Here is a 19,145-nt window from a genome sequence, read left to right as displayed (position 1 = left end):
CTCCCTGAAGTCTTCTTGCATGAGCATACATTTAATCGTGGCTCAGTGGTTATCGATTGCAAGCATAATTGTTGCAAGGTAAAGCATAGCATGATGAATGATTGAAGCTTTACCTGGTTACATTAAGTCTTTCCTGTTATTCTTTTTTCTTTTATTATCATCATCATAAGCCAGTGTGATGGTCTCTCCCATTGATCTACTCTCTGCAATATTTATTGCTGTTTTGCTGAGTACGATCAGGCTGTCTTACACCCTAGTTGCTTTAACTCTTTAAAGGGCTATGTATTACATCCTGTACCAGTTTCTCTGTTTAGACGAATTTAGCATCATTCATATCTTGAATAGGGTGACTTTTCCTTGCCACTAGTGAGCAGAATAAATATTATATTTCTCAAAACAGTAGGCTTGGTACCACGACCTTTGCCATTTTCATGCAGGCAGATTTTAGAAACCAGCATTAATGTCAATTTTTATTTTTTCTCAGTTTGTGCCGTCATGTGCAAATACAGAAAACGATAGCATGATTTCTTAGGTGCTAATTTGAAAAATCCTGTCATTTTAATGTCACGTTTTCCAATCACTCTGACGCTTTGTACATATTATTGTACCTGCCTGTTAAAACTGACCGTTTGTATTTTGCTTTAGAAAATGAACAATTTGGCTTTCTTGAGGCCTGGAAATACTGTTCAGGCAGATAAATACTTACTTTGAATCAAAATAACAAGCAGCGCCTGAATGGGTTAATTTGATGTGTATCCCTTTATGGTCCTTACGTACATATATACAGTGACATAGGTCATTCAGTTTTGAGAGCTATCATCACATAGATTCTTTGCACAAGCCCATTATCTTTCTCAAGTTGAGTTTTTTGTGATGTGGAACTTAACCATAATACTAGTACTCGTATATCATTTGTCACGTGTGGTTGTGCCTATACATATATTGTGTGCAACCTGTGCCAAATATATGTCTAGAAGGCATCTGAACTGATTGTGTATTACTCAGCTATCATTTGATTGATTTCTGTGAAGATTAAATATGGCAGTCAAGTACTAAACAGGGCAAAGAATATAGCGCTGATAACATAGGTAACAATGAAATGAAGGGGACGCCACACACGATGAACATCACATGATTCGTCCTTGTGTTAAGAGCACTACATTTGTTGTCATGAGCAAATAGCTCACCCAAATAGCTAGCCTTATCGAGTACTAAACAGTTTATTGAATGTTTCTCTTATTGAGTACACAGTTCATTGATACCTTCAAACAGCTGTAAACAGAGCTGCACACAAATATCCAAAAGACACTAATGGTATAAAGCTGTTGAACTTGTAGAGATAAATTATTGTGATCAGAGAGGTAAACAAACTAAAAAAAACTATAACAGTTCAGTTCAAAAGGTGCTACAGCCAGTCATCTCAGTATGCATCACAATCTTGCAAGGAGTTGTATTGTTCGTATTAACACACTACAGAATAACAAACTCCTTCCTTTTTGGAAGGTTGTGCTGCTGTTGGCTGATTATTTTTGAATCTGCTGAACTGTCACTGCCATATGCTTAATGTAAAATTACTAAATCTCTCGTTTTCTCTTAGCTTTGCCGCAGAGCAGTGATATAAACATTCGAATCCATTAGGGTTGGGAGTTTTGAGGAAGCCTGGCCCTTAAAGTAGGGATAAAGAAATGGTGCCGAGACATTGACGACAGCTGAGGAGACACTGGGGCAACTGCACCCAGTTTCTGCTTGTTGTAATCGGTCGTTTGGCTCTTTCTGCCTATGGTGGAGTTTGAATTGGCAGTGAAAGATACATTTATAGCTTGGAAACTAGATTTAAAATGGGCTTTTTTTTTTCCTGCCACTCTATTGAAAGCTCTTAATGTCAATACTGAAAAGAACTCCGTAATCAGCCTCTGGAAGTTTAGGATTGTGCAGCCTAGCCTCAGAGATTGGCATAAAATAGAACCTTGATGTCATCACAGTTTGCTACTGTAAATGACTGCTTGCTATGCTACCTGTGTTCCATCTTTCAAAGCTTTGTAGCTTATAAAAGCTGTGTTTTCAAGAAAACTAGCCCTATTTATTTATTTATTTATTTATTTATTTGAAATACCTTACAGGCCCATTGGGCATTGTGTAAGGGGGGCTAAAAAAATAATACAGTGCATTAATAACCAAAGGAAACAAAAGGAAACATACGACCATGATAAAAAAATAAATAAATCTATACAGTGCATTAATAACCAAAGGAAACAGAAGAGAAACATACGATCATGATAAACAATATACATATCAACAAATTAGTAGAGAAGAAGAAACGACACGGAAATAGCAACAGGAAAAGAGAGAAAAAACGAATATGCGGCACAAAATAAAGCACTACAATAAAGGATAATGTGCTCACCGAACGTGAGAACAATGAGTAAAATAGCGCGATTAAGGCAAACACGGAATCATGGCAGGCAAACATAAGTAAGAAAACATCCGAATGGCACGAGTGTAGCAGCAAAGCAAAGAACAAAAAAATCAGAACAAATAAAAGACTTGAACGTAGGCGTCATTATCATTGGACATAGTATTTAATCCACACAGGCCGAATTCAGTCAGTCCTCAATGACCCTTTAAGATAGTCAAGGCACTGATCTATGGCTGACATTCTTTCCCTGCTCTGTTTCCCTGTTCTGAAGTCAGAAAAGGAGCCAAGCAGTGCTAGCAAGCGCATTATTTAACACCTGGCCTGACTGTTTGCCATTTCTTCTTCGCAGTTTGAATCCTACATTTACTGGACAGACTGGCACACGAAGGCCATCGAGAAGGCACACAAGGAGACGGGTGCGGAACGCGTGGTGATTCGTGACAACATCGAGTACCTCATGGAAATCAAGATGGTGGCACGTTCCAGGCAGACTGGTACCATTCACTTTCTTATCTGTACTTCTCGAAAGATGCTGCTATCTCATCTTTAACAGATGTTCCTTAACAGATGCTCAACACCTCTTAGCATGAGCAGGCTTGATCAATAAGTAATTGCAGTTAGATGTCTCATGTTTAAGACTCCTAACTTTATGCGGTGGAAAATTTTAAATCAGACGAATCGAGAAAAAGAATCCACAAAATTCCGCAGCAGGCATTTAATATTGCTTCAGGATGCATTTCGTACTGTATTCGAAACTGGAGTATGGATATAGTGTGAATTGGGGTGAAGCGTGCAGCGTGCAAATGCAAAGGAGTTGGTGGCTATGTATATGGATAGAAGGCAGTATGGCTTCTTGAGAAAGAGAAAGCGTTGAAAGATTTTATTGGAGTAGGGAAATCAAAGGAGGGCATATATGCGCAAGGCTGGGCAGCTTGAAATTGAAACACTGAGTAGCGGCGGCACGGCAGTGACAGTAGATGCTGCTGCTTGGGAGACTGCATGCATTAAAGTATCGGAGGCTTGGCTTTGCTCATTTGTGGCATGCACATCTGAAGTGTTACTTCTTAAATCATGTTTGCATATTGGCTGCTTCTGCATTTTAGTGTGTCGTCTATTTTTTTTGGTGGGCCCTCAGCTATATGGTAGGCCTGAAGAGTTGAAAATGCATTATAATTGTAATAATGTTTCTTTTAATATTCTCCCGAATTCTCACACTCCCCCCCCTCACATTGTATTCGTGCAAATAAGGTAGAATAGTAATTTTTCATCATTCTGTTGTTCTTACTGATGTCCGTAGCAGCAAGAGGATCAAAAAAGACAATGTGGTTGCTAACACACTATTCCACAAAAAATTCTTAAATCTGCGATTTTTTTCGCGGAATCGCAGGAAACTAGGGGTCTTACCCATGTTGTTGCTAAAACGATCTTTGTGCATGTGCTCACAAATTTTCAGGTAACCTAGCCAATGTTTACTTAATCATGCAGGGGTCAGGCATCTCTACTTTAGCCATCGGTAGGTTTGATTAATGACTGTTTCTAGGGAGCGAGGCAGTAGAAGATAATCATAATGCATGCGCAGAATGGTGACTATTGCATTCATGGTGACCTACAGCCTGGCTAAAATTTGCGTCCCTTTTGTTGTAATTCTCTGAGGGTAGTATTTCAACGAATTACCTTCTTCTAACAGCTACTCTGCAAGAGTCCTTTCATCAGTCATTTTCTGTTCTTCCTTCGCAGGTGCCAACTCCTGCAGCGTGAGGAATGGTGGATGCTCACACCTCTGCTTGTACAGGCCACAGGGACACATCTGTGCTTGCCCCAGTCACCCGGACTCTAGGCATTGCTCAACGTGTATGTCATGTCGCCCTTCTGAATGTCAGCCTGGCAGTTGAAAGAAAAAAATTGATCAGTGGTTAGTGGTTAACAAAGCAGTGGTTAGCAAAGTGGTTAGCAAAGCAGTAGTGCCCCATGAGTTTTGTAATGTGATTCTTTCAGATATTGCAGTAGACAATGTCCCCACTTCATTTTATATTTTTTTAAATGCCAAGTCACTGTTCGAGCCCCCTTTTTTTTTGCTTCCATGAAGCATTGTCTACTTCAGTCCTCTTGCCTGCTGTCTCAGTTCTTTTGGTATTTTTGTTTTCATAGAGATTTTAGGTAGAAAAATACTAGAGCTATGCAGAGTTTCAAACTGTGCTATATGAACCCTAGAAATTCTAACATGTAACCGTCATAGTCAGTGAGTGCAAAATGCTATGCATTTCTTTAATAAGTTCAAGTTTTGTGGGCTTTCTAAGGAACATAGATATACAATGCACGCATAGAGGTATAGTATACACTGTTTGTACTGAGATGCCTTTATCTTTTACGAAACTTTGTAATTTTGTACCTGACTGAGTTTGCTGGTGTAGTTTAGTTATTGAAAAATGGTTAGCATCATAACATGAGCTGTCTTGCTTGGTCAGTTCCAGACATGACGACACCCAGCGAGGTGCCCCCTGTTTCTACGCCTCCACCATCAGCACAGCCTAATGCATCAAGTGTTGGGTAAGTCGCCATGTTGCAAATGACTTTTTGTGTTCACTAGGACACTGCAGTACACTCCCAAGGGCCATTGTATCCTTGAGAGGTCAAAGCTGTCATGCGCAAAACATCCTGCACGACTTAAGGATGAGGTCAGATGGAGCAGCAGTCAGTTGTAGCGATTGGATATATGTTAAGCCATTGCAGGTGTTGATGTTGGGCTACACTGTATTAGGAAATAGAGGTGTGCTGTTACTTGATACAGTCAAGCCCACTTATAGCAATATTCAAGTGCCATGGAAATACCATTGTTATAACCAATAATTGTTATAACAGGGTTGTGCCGAAAAAAAAGAAAGATGACAAACTTCAGAGCATTTATTGACAGAAAAAAGCCGAAAGGGTTTTATTGTTCTAATGCCTGTAAAAGCTCGTTAATTCGAACTTCAGGAAACCGGAACAATGTTCACTGTTCACCGATGACCAAAGCACCGCCATCGCTGCGCCACCGGGAGCTTTGCGCACCTCCATGTCACAGGAATCAAGCCGGCTTTCCGGAAGTGATTCTTATGGGAAATTCAAGAAGCATGCAGAACCAAGGGTGCCGTGACAGCTGACAAGCGAAAAAAAACGCGCTGGCTGCATGCACGCGCACTGCACCGACTGATTGGGGGTACGCATGGCGTGCGTAGCCAATGCAGCAATGCAGCAGCTCTCCTGACGCGATGACGCCTGCCTCTTTTGATTACGTGGCGTTGCTGCGCCAGCTTAGTCCATTGGTCGGCCCCACACATGCACGCTTTTGTGTTGTAAGCATGGTTTTGCTGGTGTGGTTGTAGCATTTCCTTCTTTTTTTTTCTATAATGGTTGACACTCAATTACCAGATTTAATTGTTATAACCAAAAATGTGCCTTGACAGCATTGCTATAAGCAGTTTATTTTACCATAGAACACATGGCAAAGCTGATGGTGCCATGACTGACCATTGTTATATCCGATATATTGCTATAACCAGTGTTGTTATAAGTGGACTTGACTGTAACTCAGAATTGAAATAGTAAGGTGCTTTTTTTTTTTAAAGCCCAGCAAGTTGTATACATTGTTTAGCAGTTTGATTTCCTGCCTACGGTAGCATTGAAAAGCTTTATTTCATTCAGAGCTGTGCTTGTATGTTCTTAGTTATGAGTCCTTGCATTTAGTATGTTTTCTACACTTTAAGCAGATGGCATATGAATGTGCTGCAAATTTTTCTTATAGTTAGTCAGTGTCATGGTAAATATTTCAATGATGGCATTATTCATGATCAAACAATGTGGCACCTTTTCACTGGAACTAATTTCCTTAGCTTCAATGTTACCTAATAATTCTCTCTTTTTTACACACTGTTGCATGATAAGTGTTTTGTCTTTGTTATTGTTGATTTCCTTGAAATATTTATGTACATCTTTCTCTGATTTTCAGCTGCAGCTCTTCTGACATGGCAGGAGGAAGATGCCATGTTATAGGCTTCAAGTTTCATGGTAGGCTATTTTTACTGCCATAATAAGAAATGATAAGATGTGCATACTTCCTGTCTTTTTTGTGTGCATGGTAGAAATGATGGCGACTTAGAATCTGCAGTATATGTGTGCAGATTATGTGAAATATAGGAAGCTTTGAAGACTCTATTCAAGAAATGTTGCGTATGGTCTACATTCATTTGCCCTATCTACTGCAAGACCCTGAACAAATTATGGTAAACAAACAACAGATTATCAAATTATAACATTGTGTAATGCCTGTCAGTCTCTTATTCAGATTGCTTTAGAAAGTTATAGTGTGTCTGTATTGAAAAAAAAACTGAAGATTCTTTTTCCCCCGGTTAACTTTCAGCTAACTCTGTGTACATAGTTTTTTGAGTGTGTGTTTGTCTTCCTTTTTTTTTACCTACTTGAATGTGCATATCATGAAATGTTTTGTTTACTGTTAATTGATATTTATTATTGTCTATCATTAACTATTTTTTATTTTGATAATGTTGCTCATTGTTTTTCGCTTTTTTCCGTTCGGCCACCGTTTCCATGATGTGTTGATCGGGGTGTAGGCCTTGTCAGGAGGCATGCTTGGTCTTCCTCCTTTAGCCTAACCTCGAGGGCATATTGTACATAATATGGCCAAATAAACATTCTACTACTACTACTACTCTGTGTACAGCAGATTACCTCATCAGGGAGTTGTTCATATAGTTACTGCACAAAATTAATCCCCCTGTGCGGAGAGGTGTATTTTCTTTCGAGTTTTCAGTTTTGGTAATCTATCTCAACATCATCTCATTGTCGGTCCTGGTGTTTTTCTTTCAGACCCCATGTTCCAGAGCACCTACATTGCCCTCAGTGTGGTCGGGGGGGCGCTGGTGTTGCTCCTTCTGGGTGCGTTGCTCATCTGGTGCAAGAAGAGCCGGAACAACCGGACACTCGAGAGGGGAGGACCCGCCCCGCACATGTCCCGCTATTCGAACCACTCTCCAGGTCCTGCGGATTACCTGGACAAGAAACCCTGGGGTTGGAGCCCCAAGGTGCGATATGACAACCACCACGAGGTGGGTACATGACAACCACGAGCCGAGTACACTCGTCAGCCGTGATAGTAATATAAACGGAAAGAAGGAAAAAAAAAAGTGACTTTATATACCACAGCTGGATTTAAAGTTAGATGCAACTGAAAGTATGCATTTATTGCACAGGAAAGATTAAAACAGAAACTAAATGGGAAAAAAAATAAGACAAACCCACAACCAAGCAAACTCACAAGTTTTGGTTGTAGGGCTGTGAAAAAATGCATCATTTTAGGATTGACAGTGTCTTGTGGTACAGGCCAGACATACAAGCAAAATCGGAAAGGCCCAGCTATTGGACTTTGGACTCGGGCTCAAAAGTTAAACCTTGTGGATTTGTCCTCAGTATTCTTTTATATTTGCATGAATTCACTTTGGGGTGATGCAAAATGTGCAGATAGGTGCAAAAAGGTTTCGGGATGGCAAAAAATGAAATCGCTGAAAATCCAAGTTTTTCATCAATTTTCGAAGCAAAAGAATCATGTCCTCCTTTAAAGGGACAGTAAGGACAAATTAAAGTTTGCCTGTGTCATTAGATCACTGCGTTGTAATGACAGAGAGGCCACTTTGTACACAGAGCTTTTATAAGCAAGAAATTTCAAAACATAAAATACACGTCATCACTGCCAACCATTTCCTCGAGCAAACTACGGTAATTTCAAGAGTTTTTCTTGCACTGATCCTTGAGTCTAGGCTACACCATTGTTAATTCGCAAGTAGTATTCATACAGCCCTTTTCGATATTGCCGCCTTGAGATTGAATAGATCGAGTGAAGGGAGAAAAAAAATTTGTCTTCAAAGAATTTTTCTCAGCCATAAGTGTATCTTTTTCTGTCAAACAACCATCAGTGTAGCCACAAAATGCTATGCAATTGATTTTGATTGAGATGAAAGCTTGGCGCAGTTGTGTCCCTCATTCAAGTTGTGCCTTCTCGCCAATCGTACGCAGGCTGGCCTCGTCAGTCTCGGTGGAAAAGAGAAGCTGGACAACCTCGAGGTGGCCGCGCTGGTTAGCAAGCGGCTCGACGAGCTCGAGTCCGGCATGCTGACCCTGTCGTCGTCAGGAGGGGGGGCCGACGCCAAGGGTGGCGGAGGGGGAGGAGGGCTGTACAGCTTGGGCCTCCAGGGTTGCCCGACGCCACCCTCGCCACCCAGGGTTGCCTGCCCTCGCCACTCACCCCACAGTATGAGGGGAGGATCCCTGCGGAGAACCCTGCCCCACGACATGCACCAACAGCCGCAGCCGGTTCTTCACCATCATCATCATCACCTACCTTCCGTCGAAACGGATATTTGAGGCTGGCTTCGCGCTAGTCGGACTTCATCGCAGCATCCCCTCTCTGGGGCCGACGTGTTTCTCGACGTGATCGGAAAACAGCTCAAGCGTCATCGTTGTTCGAAAAAAAAACTGAAGAAGAGCGAGGGATTGTGTTCTCTTGGATGAACGCTCCTCTTGAAAGTTTCATCTGTGCGTGCGTAAAGCACTTGCCTGTGCTTTCATTCCTGTTTTGAGGCATGGTGTAACAATGTCCAAAGTCCACAGCAAAGTGCAAGAATCCGCTTGTTTTTGTTTGGTGTGGACCATTCAAGTTTTGATTGGTCGGTGCAGCGTTTGTGGGCTGTTGAGACTCAAGTGTTTGTTACTGTGGTGCCCATTGTACACATTGACGGCTAGCAAAGGTGTCTTTAACACTAATACTGGTCTTTCTGGCTGCTCTAAACATTTCTGGTGCATTGACAAAAAGATGTTTGTGCTAGCAATCGAACGTCTTCAGCCTGGCTGTGTTTGTTGGTCAGTACCAGTGTGGTACTGATAATTTGCTCGTACACTTTTTTTTTTTTGGTGGAGCAGAGTCCAGGAACGAAGAAGCCTAGTAAATGAGACGGGGTGCAGATTTCGAAGTTCAGCCTTTTGTGGCTCTGTCTCATCTTGGCATTCTTCTGTTTGCAGCAGTGACTTCGAACGACATTCCTGGCTCAACACTGCCTGCTTCCAATGACATCATAACGCTTGTGGATGGGGCAACCATGTGTTCAAAATGGCAGGAAAAGATTTTCCAAAGTTCCAGTTAAAATTTGCACTCAGTGCATTTTGTTATATATGAGGTCTGTTAGAAAAGTATCCGACCTTTGGCCAAAGCAAAAAAACTGGCATAACTTGAGCATTGGAAACCTAATCACCTTCAAAGTAGTCTCCTTGGGACTCCACATACTTCTCCCAGCGGTGCTGCCATTGTTGGAAGTATTCCGAAAAGGCCCCTTTCGGAATGGAGTTTAGCTCAGCTGTCGTTGCAGCCATAATGTCCTCTCTTGTCTGAAATCGCGCTCCTTTCAATGGCCTCTTGATTTTGGGAAAGAGCCAAAAGCTGCAGGGGGCCATATCAGGAGAGCAAGGAGTCTGTTGAACTACAGGAGTCTAGTTTTTCGCCAAAAAGTCCGAATCAAGTGCGAGAAATGTGCAGGAGCATTGTCGTGATGAATGCACCAATCTCCTGTTGACCTCAACTCCGGTCTCTTGCGCCACACAGCACCATGTAGGCGAAGGAGGACATCCCTGTAGTACTCTCTGGTCATTGTTTTACCCTGTAGGGTGCGTACTTGTGGTGTGCCACACAGAAGGAGTCAAAGAAAACAGTCAACATCACTTTGACATTGCTGCACTCTTGGTGAGCCTTCTTTGGTGTTGGCAACGTGAAATGCTTCCACTGCGACGACTGGGATTTGGTTTCCGGGTCGTACCCATACACCCAAGACTCGTCACCAGTGAATATGGTGTTGATGAAGTCGGGGTCACTGTTTGTGGTATCCAGCATGTCCTGTGAGACTTCAACACGAAGCTGATTTTGCTCCACCGTGAGCAGCTTCGGCACGAATTTCGCCGCAACTCTCTCCATGGCCAAATCTTCGGTGATAATAGAATGTGCAGAAAAATTGCCGATGTCCACCTCTTCCGCAATTTCTCACGACGGTCCCGCATCACCACAGCGTTCCCTTCAGCAATGACCTGGTCATTTCGGCATGTTGATGGCCGACCGGAGCGTGGCTCGCTCTCCACCGATGTACGGCCGTCTTTAAACCAATTGTACCACTGTTTAATTTGTGTGCTGCTCATAGCATCTTCACCGAAAGCCGTACTGAATATTCCGAACGGTTTCCATTTCGCTGTCGTCCAGTTTCTGGCAAAATTTGATGCAGTAGCGCTGCTCCTGTCGCTCCGCCATTTTCCTTGGAATAGAAAACCGACGAGAGCACTGCGCACTGCCTCACTCAAACGCTGCGTCCCAGCGAATGACGCGATCGGCAGGCGGGAAAAAATTCGTGCATGCGCACGGAGGTTCAAGGTCGGCTGATGCAAGCGCGCTTGTTTCATATTCATCAGGTGTTCGCAAAAAAAAATAAAGTACGATACTTTTCTAACAGACCTCGTATTATACCAGGTCCTTGCAAGTTATTCAATCTGACAAGTTTGAATCAAATTACAGCAAAATGGATGATGCCTCAAGATTGTGCTTATGAATAAAAACTAAGACGAAAGTTCCTAGTAACAACACGGAAGAGGGGAAATGGCACAAATCATTTTTCACGCTGTTTCACTGCTCTGTAATACTTGCAGTTAGTCAATACATTGAGGGAATGAGATTACAGGCATGGTTTTTGCACAGTTACTTCGGTCTGTTTAAGCAAACAAGGTTACATTGCTTTATGAAGCGTCAGCAATTTTTGATGCCTCCGACTGAAACAGGGCACCTGCTATTTCTGAGAAGTGCTCTCTTAAACTGTCAGTGTCTAATACAATAGTGTTCTCACCTGTGAGAAATAATCAAATGAGAAGAAAACGCTGACAGAGGTAATCTGCAGCAGTCCTGCTGTAAACCTGGACGAGGACAGGGTGACCGACAGACAGAACATTGCTGCCAGCTTAGAATATAGATTTTGCGACACTCGTTAAGGCCAAGCACCTTGTTAGTATGAAATGTGCAGTTTAAGATGCTTGCAGACAGGCCGGGCAGCGTAAATGCCTGGTTCCCGTGTGGTCTTTTGCTGTTGTGTGTTTGCAGTTAGGGATACGACGTCCATTTATAAATTCCACTTCTGAGCTTTGAAGGTGAGAAACTTTGTACATAGCATCACTGAAGATCCCGGAAGAGACGCGAGCAAGCATCGTTTTGGTTGAGAATTTTGTAAGCTGGATTATTTACCTGCTTAACATTTAACACAAGGGATAAATATGTGTGAGATCATAATGCAGATTTTGTGGAGGTAAGAGTGGCATCCACAACTAGGAAAAAATGATCAAGCAGTTAACCAGAAAGAATTTGATTGTTAAACAGTCAGTATCCTATGCCATTAGTTGTTTCTTAAATTGGGGCAGGTAAACTTCATCACAGTCTGATTACCATGCATGGCATAGGCATTGCTAGAGTTTTGTACTCTTAAATGCAAGTTGCTTTATTCCTGCGGAAACCTGCCTCAACTGTCTGAAAGAGAGGCAGTACGTGGGAATGTATAGCATTTTGTTCACAAAGTTTTGAACTTTATGGCTGCCATGTTAACGCATATAAAGAAAAACGGGAATGATTTTTCGGAAATTCGTGTTTGTTTCCTTGCAGTTTAGGTAAACATGCAACATGGCTTTTTACAATAACAGTTTCCTAGTAGATGTATGGCTGGATTTTTTCAATGCCACTGCAGTATTGCATGTTACAAGTTACATCTTCTGATATCATTAACGGCTGTGTGTTTGAAACAAAAACATTCACGCCGGTCCTGCTGCGTGGCTGTCTTTGCTAACAAAAATGGAAGCATCTAGCAGGCTCTAGCTGTTATCAGCAAGATGCTTCTTTGCCACAGCGCTGCCGTTATCCTGTGGTAAAGTCAACTAGCTGCGTAATGTATGCGTTTCGGTGCAGAGATTTGTGTGCATTGTGTACACCTCATCTTCTGCACGTCTGTGTGCTGTCGGGTACTCTAGCTGGTTGGTTCATGCTTTCACTATAGTACAAGGCTTTTTTTAGAAGCATTTCAGTCTTTCGAACTGCCAAAAGTCGTTTCTGCTCTCAGTTGCCCGTTGTCCGGGCACTCCCTCTGTCCGACGAGCGTTGTGTCAGTTGGCGTGATGGTTTCAGACGCCGGTGCATTCGTTTTCAAAAGCCTCAGCTGCCTTGCGAGGCTTGTCACAAGGGCACTTTGAGTACACACTAGCTGCTTCAAAGAAATGTCAAAGTGAAATACCGGTAGTGTACTGATAGGTATGAACTCTGCTCCTCGTTTGAGAAAAGCCACCACCACCATTATGCCAGATAGCACAGTCTTTTTGGGACAAACAGCTCCTTTTCGCCGTCTGGAAGTGCCTCACAGCTCCAAGATGATAGCGGCGAAAGGGAGGGAACAGCATCTATCAACACGAAACATTGTTTGCTTCTTCTGGCACATGCCGCTAGGTGGAGCCACAAATGCGGTTCCCCATTTTCTTGCGGCATGTATTTGCATTTGTTTAATCAAGTGTACTGTAGTTCGTTTGCTGTGAGTGCATGTTGGTTCGGGGGATGCTGCTAAGTGTGTCATTTGCTTGTGTACATATGGTCGATGCACGTGTGGCTGCGTGTACATAGGTGGTGCGACTGTAGGTGGTGAGACAAACAATGTTTATATTGCAGCAGTGTACAGGAGTGGTGGTGTGAGAGGTGTACATATTACTGATAGGGTCACGGAATTCCATGCTGAAGTCGGCATTCTATACATAATTATTATTGCAGGACGTATGAGATTCTCACATTATTGCTTCATCGTTTTGTTTCAGGCATGATTGCATTATCATGTCCCATCAAACTGTTGATAATAAATGGTTTTATATGCACGTCATTGTTTGGTTGCTTGAATATCTCAATTTGACCATTCCGCAACTACTCAATGTGGGGCTCAGTTCAAAGAAAATTTGGGTTGTGCAGGCAAGCAGCGAAGGTAAACCTAGTATATTCATCTTATAGTCCTAGCAAAGTTGATATATGACTTCAAAAGACATTTGCGAGCACTTAGAAAGTCAACAAATCAAGAAAAGACTTTTCACGTGTTATCATAGAAGGCGGCAACTTGAGGCAAATTTCACTTGAGTAAAGCTCATGGTAAACTTTATTGAGTAAACTATGGTTCGTGAACAATAGCAAAACAGCCGTATTATATAAGGAAAACCTAAAGGTTGAAGCAATACGTTGAATTCACAGGAACACGCATTGATGGCAATCTTTCTTCGTGAAGGTGCAGGACAGTTAAGTGCGAACACGTGACAGATGGCAACATCACAATCCATTGTTTAGACACATGCATGTGCCACTTTGTTCTTGCAAACAACAGCAAAGCAGATGGGTTCAAATAGAAATGGAGCATTACATATATATTGTTTGGGGCGTATAACTATGAGGAAGTTAACAGTCAAAACCCAGCTGAAGCTTTCAAGACGAGTAGCATGCATCTCTAAAGCAACCACAGACATTCCATTACCTCCCGACACGACCTCATTTCTGCAGTGCAATCACAAAACTTCCATGCACGATAACACTGCTGCTGGAAAAAAAAAAGCATTCCATGGTTACATATGTAAAGCACTAAAATTCACAGAAAAGAAATGCACCTCCATCCAGGTTCAACACTCTAACAAAGACTCTGCGACTAGACTCTATCACAGTGCTATGTTACACTCCGTGCCCAAGGCAAAAACAACAAGCCGTTCATTCAACAAACTTTTTGTTCTTCACACAAGCCGACAGCAACATTTTTAGTACTTGATATAAAAGGACGTACTTGAGGAACGCTGCCACAAATAAGTGATGCAGCCAAAGCTAGCAAAGAGGAAAGAGGTTTTATATCACAGTGGACATAGATTATTAGAAGATCAATGCTGGCAAGAAAGATAACATGGACTGAAACGAGATAAACAGAAGTTTTGTCAGATGCAAAAAAACAGTGGTGCCATATGTAAAGTTTGCACTTCCAACATGGGTTATGCATATAATAAACTAAGTTGAGAAAAAGATACGTAGTTCACCCCAGGGCATCACACACGTAGAGAAATGATCCTTGGTATCACCGGGACAAAAGAAGTCTGCTGTTAAAAGCTTTAACAACGAACATTACTACGCTATTTGACAGCAGAATTTGAGAGGTAAATACTTATGTTGGGTAAGCCTACTGCTCTACTGAAGAAAAAGATGTGATAAAGCTTTACAGCGAGTTGTTTTTCCTTTCTATATGATCAAAAGTATAGAAGAGAGATACACTGCACGAAACAGCCCCTCCTCCTATCTCCAAACAACATACTTCGTATGAGCTGCCTCTGCAAGTCTGGCAGCACAGCCCACACAGGGAGAAAGAAAACGGCAATGGCAGGAAGGATCACTCTTCTACTCGGTGCTCATAATTAGGGAAAGAGAAAAAAAACGTAGTGCAAGCACATGGAAGCCCTTAGAGACCGCCCCCACTTCTGTCCACAGTCAGCGTCCGCGAGTACTCGACGTCGACAACTTGCGCGAGCCGGCTTCCAGCAATGGAGCCCGTCTTGATGGCGTTCATCAACTCCAGATACTCGCTCAGTTCAATCTGTCCGTTTTTGTTGAGGTCCACTTCATTCAGCATCTCACGCAGCTGCGGCTCTGAGACATGCTCTCCAGCTGCCTTGAGGCTCCGGCGAAGGTCCACCACGCTGATGTAGCCCTTGTGGTCCTTGTCTATGGCCTGGAACTTCTGGATGTACTGGTCCACCTCTGACTTGGTGAAGGTCATGGGGAGCTTTTGCTGAGACTCCTTGTTGACATCTCCGCCCATTTCAACGTCGAGGAATCGCTGGGCTGCTTTGAATTCCTGTTCTTTCTTGTCTTTGGACCAGTTCAGCTCCTCGGCCATAATGTCGACGACCCTCGGAAGGCATTCATAGGCGGCCTGGACGTTGAGAAATGAAAGCCGCATGCGGCGGCCAATCACGTCGATGGCGGTGCAAGCATACTCGCGCACCGCGTACCGCACCTCCGCCTCGATGTATGGAAACTCCTCGTGTAGTCTCCGTCCCAGGACTGGCCAGCGCTTCCCAGTAAGCGCAGCGAGCTTTGCGACAGAAATTGCACGGTCTCCGTAGCTGCGAGCTAAGTGTTTTGCGACCGCAGGCTCCAGCCCAAAGTCCTGCACCAGGCGGATGTATAGAGTAGGCGTCCACGTGTGGCCGCCCTCGAGCGTGAATCCCAGGGTCTGAGACTTCTGCTGTGGATTGAGACCGCATGCTTTAATTGCAGCATCCATGGTGTGTTCAGCCATGATGCGATATGTGGTCCACTTGCCTCCAGCAATAGTGACGAGGTTTGAATCACTAACGTAGATTATGTGATTTCGTGCAATCGCCTCTGTCTTGCCAGGTTTGCTCTTGTTCAAATCAACAACCAGAGGCCTGATACCGGCCCACGCTGAGAGGACGTCACCACGACGTACCACGACATCTTGGTTCAGGTAATGGCGAACTTCGCTGAGGATGAACATGATGTCATCTTCTGTGGGCGCAGGGCTGTGAGTAACGGGGCAGGGCCTATCAGTGGTCCCGGCTATGGTGGTGTTTTCCCATGGGAGGAAAAAGATCACGCGGCCGTCACTCGTGTCGGGGTCCAGAAGACCCATGTTGTCTGGACTGTAATAATCGGGCAAGATGATATGCACACCTGAACTCGGCTGGCAGATGGGTTTGCAGTTCGGGTCGTCCATCCGGCGTATGTTGTCGGTGAACGGTCCCGTCGCGTTCACGACGCACTTGGCCCGGACGTCGAACTCTTCGCCCGTGAGCATGTCCTTCACCCTCGCACCGCAGACAACCTCCTTGCCGTTCTCGTTGGTTTTCTTCAACAACGCGGTGGCGCTAACGTGGTTAGCGACGCTGGCTCCGTTCCGCGCTGCCGTCAGAGCTATGCTGACGTTCATGCGGGCGTCGTTGTGCTGACCGTCGTAGTAGACGAGGCCGCCGCAGAGGTGTTCTTTTTTCAGCATGGGAAACAGTTCGAGGCACCGCTTAGCGGAGAGGAAGTAGCTTTTCTTCAGGCACTGCTTTCCCGCGACGACGTCGTACATTTTGATGCCGACCCAGTAGTACGGGACCTGCCACCACCGGTAGATGGGCAGCATGATGGGCAGCGGACTGGACAGGTGCGGCGCGATCGCGAGCAGGTTCGCACGCTCTTGGAGGGCTTCGCGCACCATCCGGTACTGCTCCATATCTAGATTCATGATAGCCTTCTGGAGGTAGCGCACACCACCGTGGATCAATTTCGTACTCCGGCTGCTAGTGCCGGCGGAGAAGTCGTACGTCTCGACGAGAGCAGTCTTGAGGCCCCGCGTTACGGAGTCCAGGGCGACGCCAGCACCCGTCGCCCCGCCTCCAATCACGAGCACGTCGAATTCGGGCGTTTCGCGCAGATTCTTGATGTGCGTAGCGCGCGGGGGCAAAGGGAGGTGTGGTCGAGTCGGCGCATCCTTCGGGTCCGCAGCTTCGACGACGACCCGCCGGGACTCGGTATATCGCGTCACACCGTAGGCAGCGATGATGGACCCACCGCCGATCCAAACCACTGTGCGTAGACGCCTCGCTGCCATGGTTCCCGAATGCGGCGAGCAACCGCAGCCGCAGTAGTGTGCGCGTCAAGCAGCGTGCCCGCGTAAACGAGAGTGGCGCAAAAGGTGACCCTTTTAAAAATGGCGTCCTTTCGCTAAAGTAAACGGAGCGACAGTTTCCCATTTGTTGAAATAATCTTGGCTTGTTATTTCGTAAGTAATACCCAAAATAATTTGACGTTGATTTGTGGTATTAGAATTATTATCGTTACTTTTTTAGTTATTTTTATATATAGTAGCGCTGCAGTCAATTATAGCAGCGCTGCAGTCGTGTTTGTTTGACCGCCATGTTTAAAAAGTGTATTTGCAGTGTACTATCGCCGCACCGTGGCATTGCGTAGCTCCCGCGTAGCGCCCTTGCCGAACCGTAACCCAAAGACGCGACGATGCTGACTTCCAACTGCTTTGGAATACAGCTATATCCCATGAAAGGTTGTGTGAAAGAAGACCGATATTTGTCGAAAGAAAAGAAAACCACAATGCTCAGACGTATGTGAGCTGAGCTGAAAAAAAAAAAAAAGCAACAGCCAGTCGTAAGCAAGATATAATTATAGGAGGTAAGTACAACATTCTTATGCCCGCATTTCTTTTTGTTGCGAGCGTTGTTCTCGCTGGGTAGAAAGAGCGCGAAATCCAAAAATTTCGCAGCCATACAAGGAGGAGGAGATGGTGTGATGAAGAGAAAGACATCGTAGCTGTACAGAGGTGGAGGAGGGTACAGAGAGAAGAAAGTGCAAGCACACGCTACGCATGTTCTGCATGTGTGAGTTCAAACCACGTGTGCCCAGGACCGTAGTGATGCAGATGCCCCTCAGGGCTATTAGTGGAGCAAAGAACTAAAACAAACTTGCTTTCATATGAAACGATGTTGTCGTTTATCTATGCCTGCGTTCCACAACTTTCTAATTCAAACTATATTTCCCTTTATCCAACAGCCTAAATGCCGAATGATTTATTTTAAATGAATAATTAGGTACAGGTCAAGTAAAACTTACGGTATATTTCTTCGTTCTCTTCGCGACCACTTACAATACTGTACAATTTTTTTAGCGACTGCAGGTACCAAGATTTCTGCTTTATTTAAGTCTTAAAACATCTGGCTGACATTGCACTTTTTTTTTGCGAATGCACCTTTGTTAGCGCCCGTCCTGTTTGTCTCCCTGTGTCCGTGTCTGTTTAGCGCTATGTGGCAAGTGGGTTTGTCATGAAGTCATTTATGGCTGCGAATTTCTCGTACATACAACATAAAACAAGAGAACCGTCCTCACAAACCCTTCCGCATAATGTGCGAAATTTTCTTGTGGCTTCTCGGGCACCAGTGGCGTAGCCAGAAATATTTTTCGGGGGGTGTTATGAGCCTCCGGCAAAAAAAAATAAATAAATAAAAGAAAGAGAGCCTGAACCCAAACAATATCTTTGTCATTTTTCTGTGAAATAAAGCCGAAGGGTTACTTGTTTCATTCACTGTAATATCTACATAATACGAGCGCACACCGAACTCCGAGGACTTGGTTCGTAAAGAACATTTATTTACTCACAAAAAAACACTGGTACAAAAAATCGTAGATATTTACGATATTTAGTATAAAACACATGCTTCTGTTCGACAGCAAAGTCAACAACTGCGAACGAATGGCATTTTTCAAAACTTCTACCCCATGCAAGTGGACCTGTGCCCGGATGCAGAGGCACTTTAAAAAAATACACTTTTTATTTTCGCGGTAGTTTATCATTTGAGGACTGTGCAAAGCATCAAAAAGTACTCCAACATGAAAAGGAATGTTTTATTGGGGGGGTGACCTATGCCTACAATTAAAAGGAGTGCCATACATCGTGCGGTGGCGAAGTAGAGTTACTATTTTCTGCAACAACTTCAGCTTCCTACTAGAACAGGAACTATTTTTGTCAACAAACCGACACTCTTCTTGGTTTCGTTTTTACATCGACGCAATGTAAATAACACGGGCGAAAAA

The 19,145-nt window shown here is 43.9% G+C and overlaps 2 protein-coding genes across 2 annotated transcripts in view; one reads left to right on the top strand and one right to left on the bottom strand.

The window, feature by feature from the left end:
• The window catches only part of LOC149371075 (low-density lipoprotein receptor-related protein 4-like), a 322,806-nt gene extending 312,823 nt beyond the window's left edge, over positions 1-9,983 (top strand). Inside the window, exons 29-34 of the mRNA XM_089564550.1 lie at positions 2,766-2,910; positions 4,154-4,267; positions 4,882-4,963; positions 6,402-6,460; positions 7,280-7,518; positions 8,483-9,983. Of these exons, the coding sequence (XP_089420676.1) occupies positions 2,766-2,910; positions 4,154-4,267; positions 4,882-4,963; positions 6,402-6,460; positions 7,280-7,518; positions 8,483-8,830 (987 nt within the window). The 3' untranslated portion in view covers positions 8,831-9,983. The remainder of the gene's footprint in view (positions 1-2,765; positions 2,911-4,153; positions 4,268-4,881; positions 4,964-6,401; positions 6,461-7,279; positions 7,519-8,482) is intronic.
• Positions 9,984-13,644: 3,661 nt separating this feature from the next.
• Gpo1 (glycerophosphate oxidase 1) lies at positions 13,645-17,257 on the bottom strand. The gene has a single exon (XM_089564547.1). The coding sequence runs from the start codon at positions 17,152-17,154 to the stop codon at positions 14,992-14,994; it is 2,163 nt and encodes a 720-aa protein (XP_089420673.1). The 5' UTR covers positions 17,155-17,257; the 3' UTR covers positions 13,645-14,991.
• Between the last annotated feature and the right edge of the window lie 1,888 nt (positions 17,258-19,145).

This window comes from Amblyomma mixtum, chromosome 1 (assembly GCF_055824585.1).
Source record: "Amblyomma mixtum isolate Tamu chromosome 1, ASM5582458v1, whole genome shotgun sequence".
Lineage (NCBI taxonomy): Eukaryota > Metazoa > Arthropoda > Arachnida > Ixodida > Ixodidae > Amblyomma > Amblyomma mixtum.
Note: the sequence above shows the minus strand (reverse complement) of the source record. Positions and strands in the feature narration are given on the sequence as shown.

Bases quoted from the DNA above. Each gene is read 5' to 3' on its own strand.
- Gpo1 (XM_089564547.1), bottom strand. From the start codon at position 17,154: ATGGCAGCGAGGCGTCTACGCACAGTGGTTTGGATCGGCGGTGGGTCC.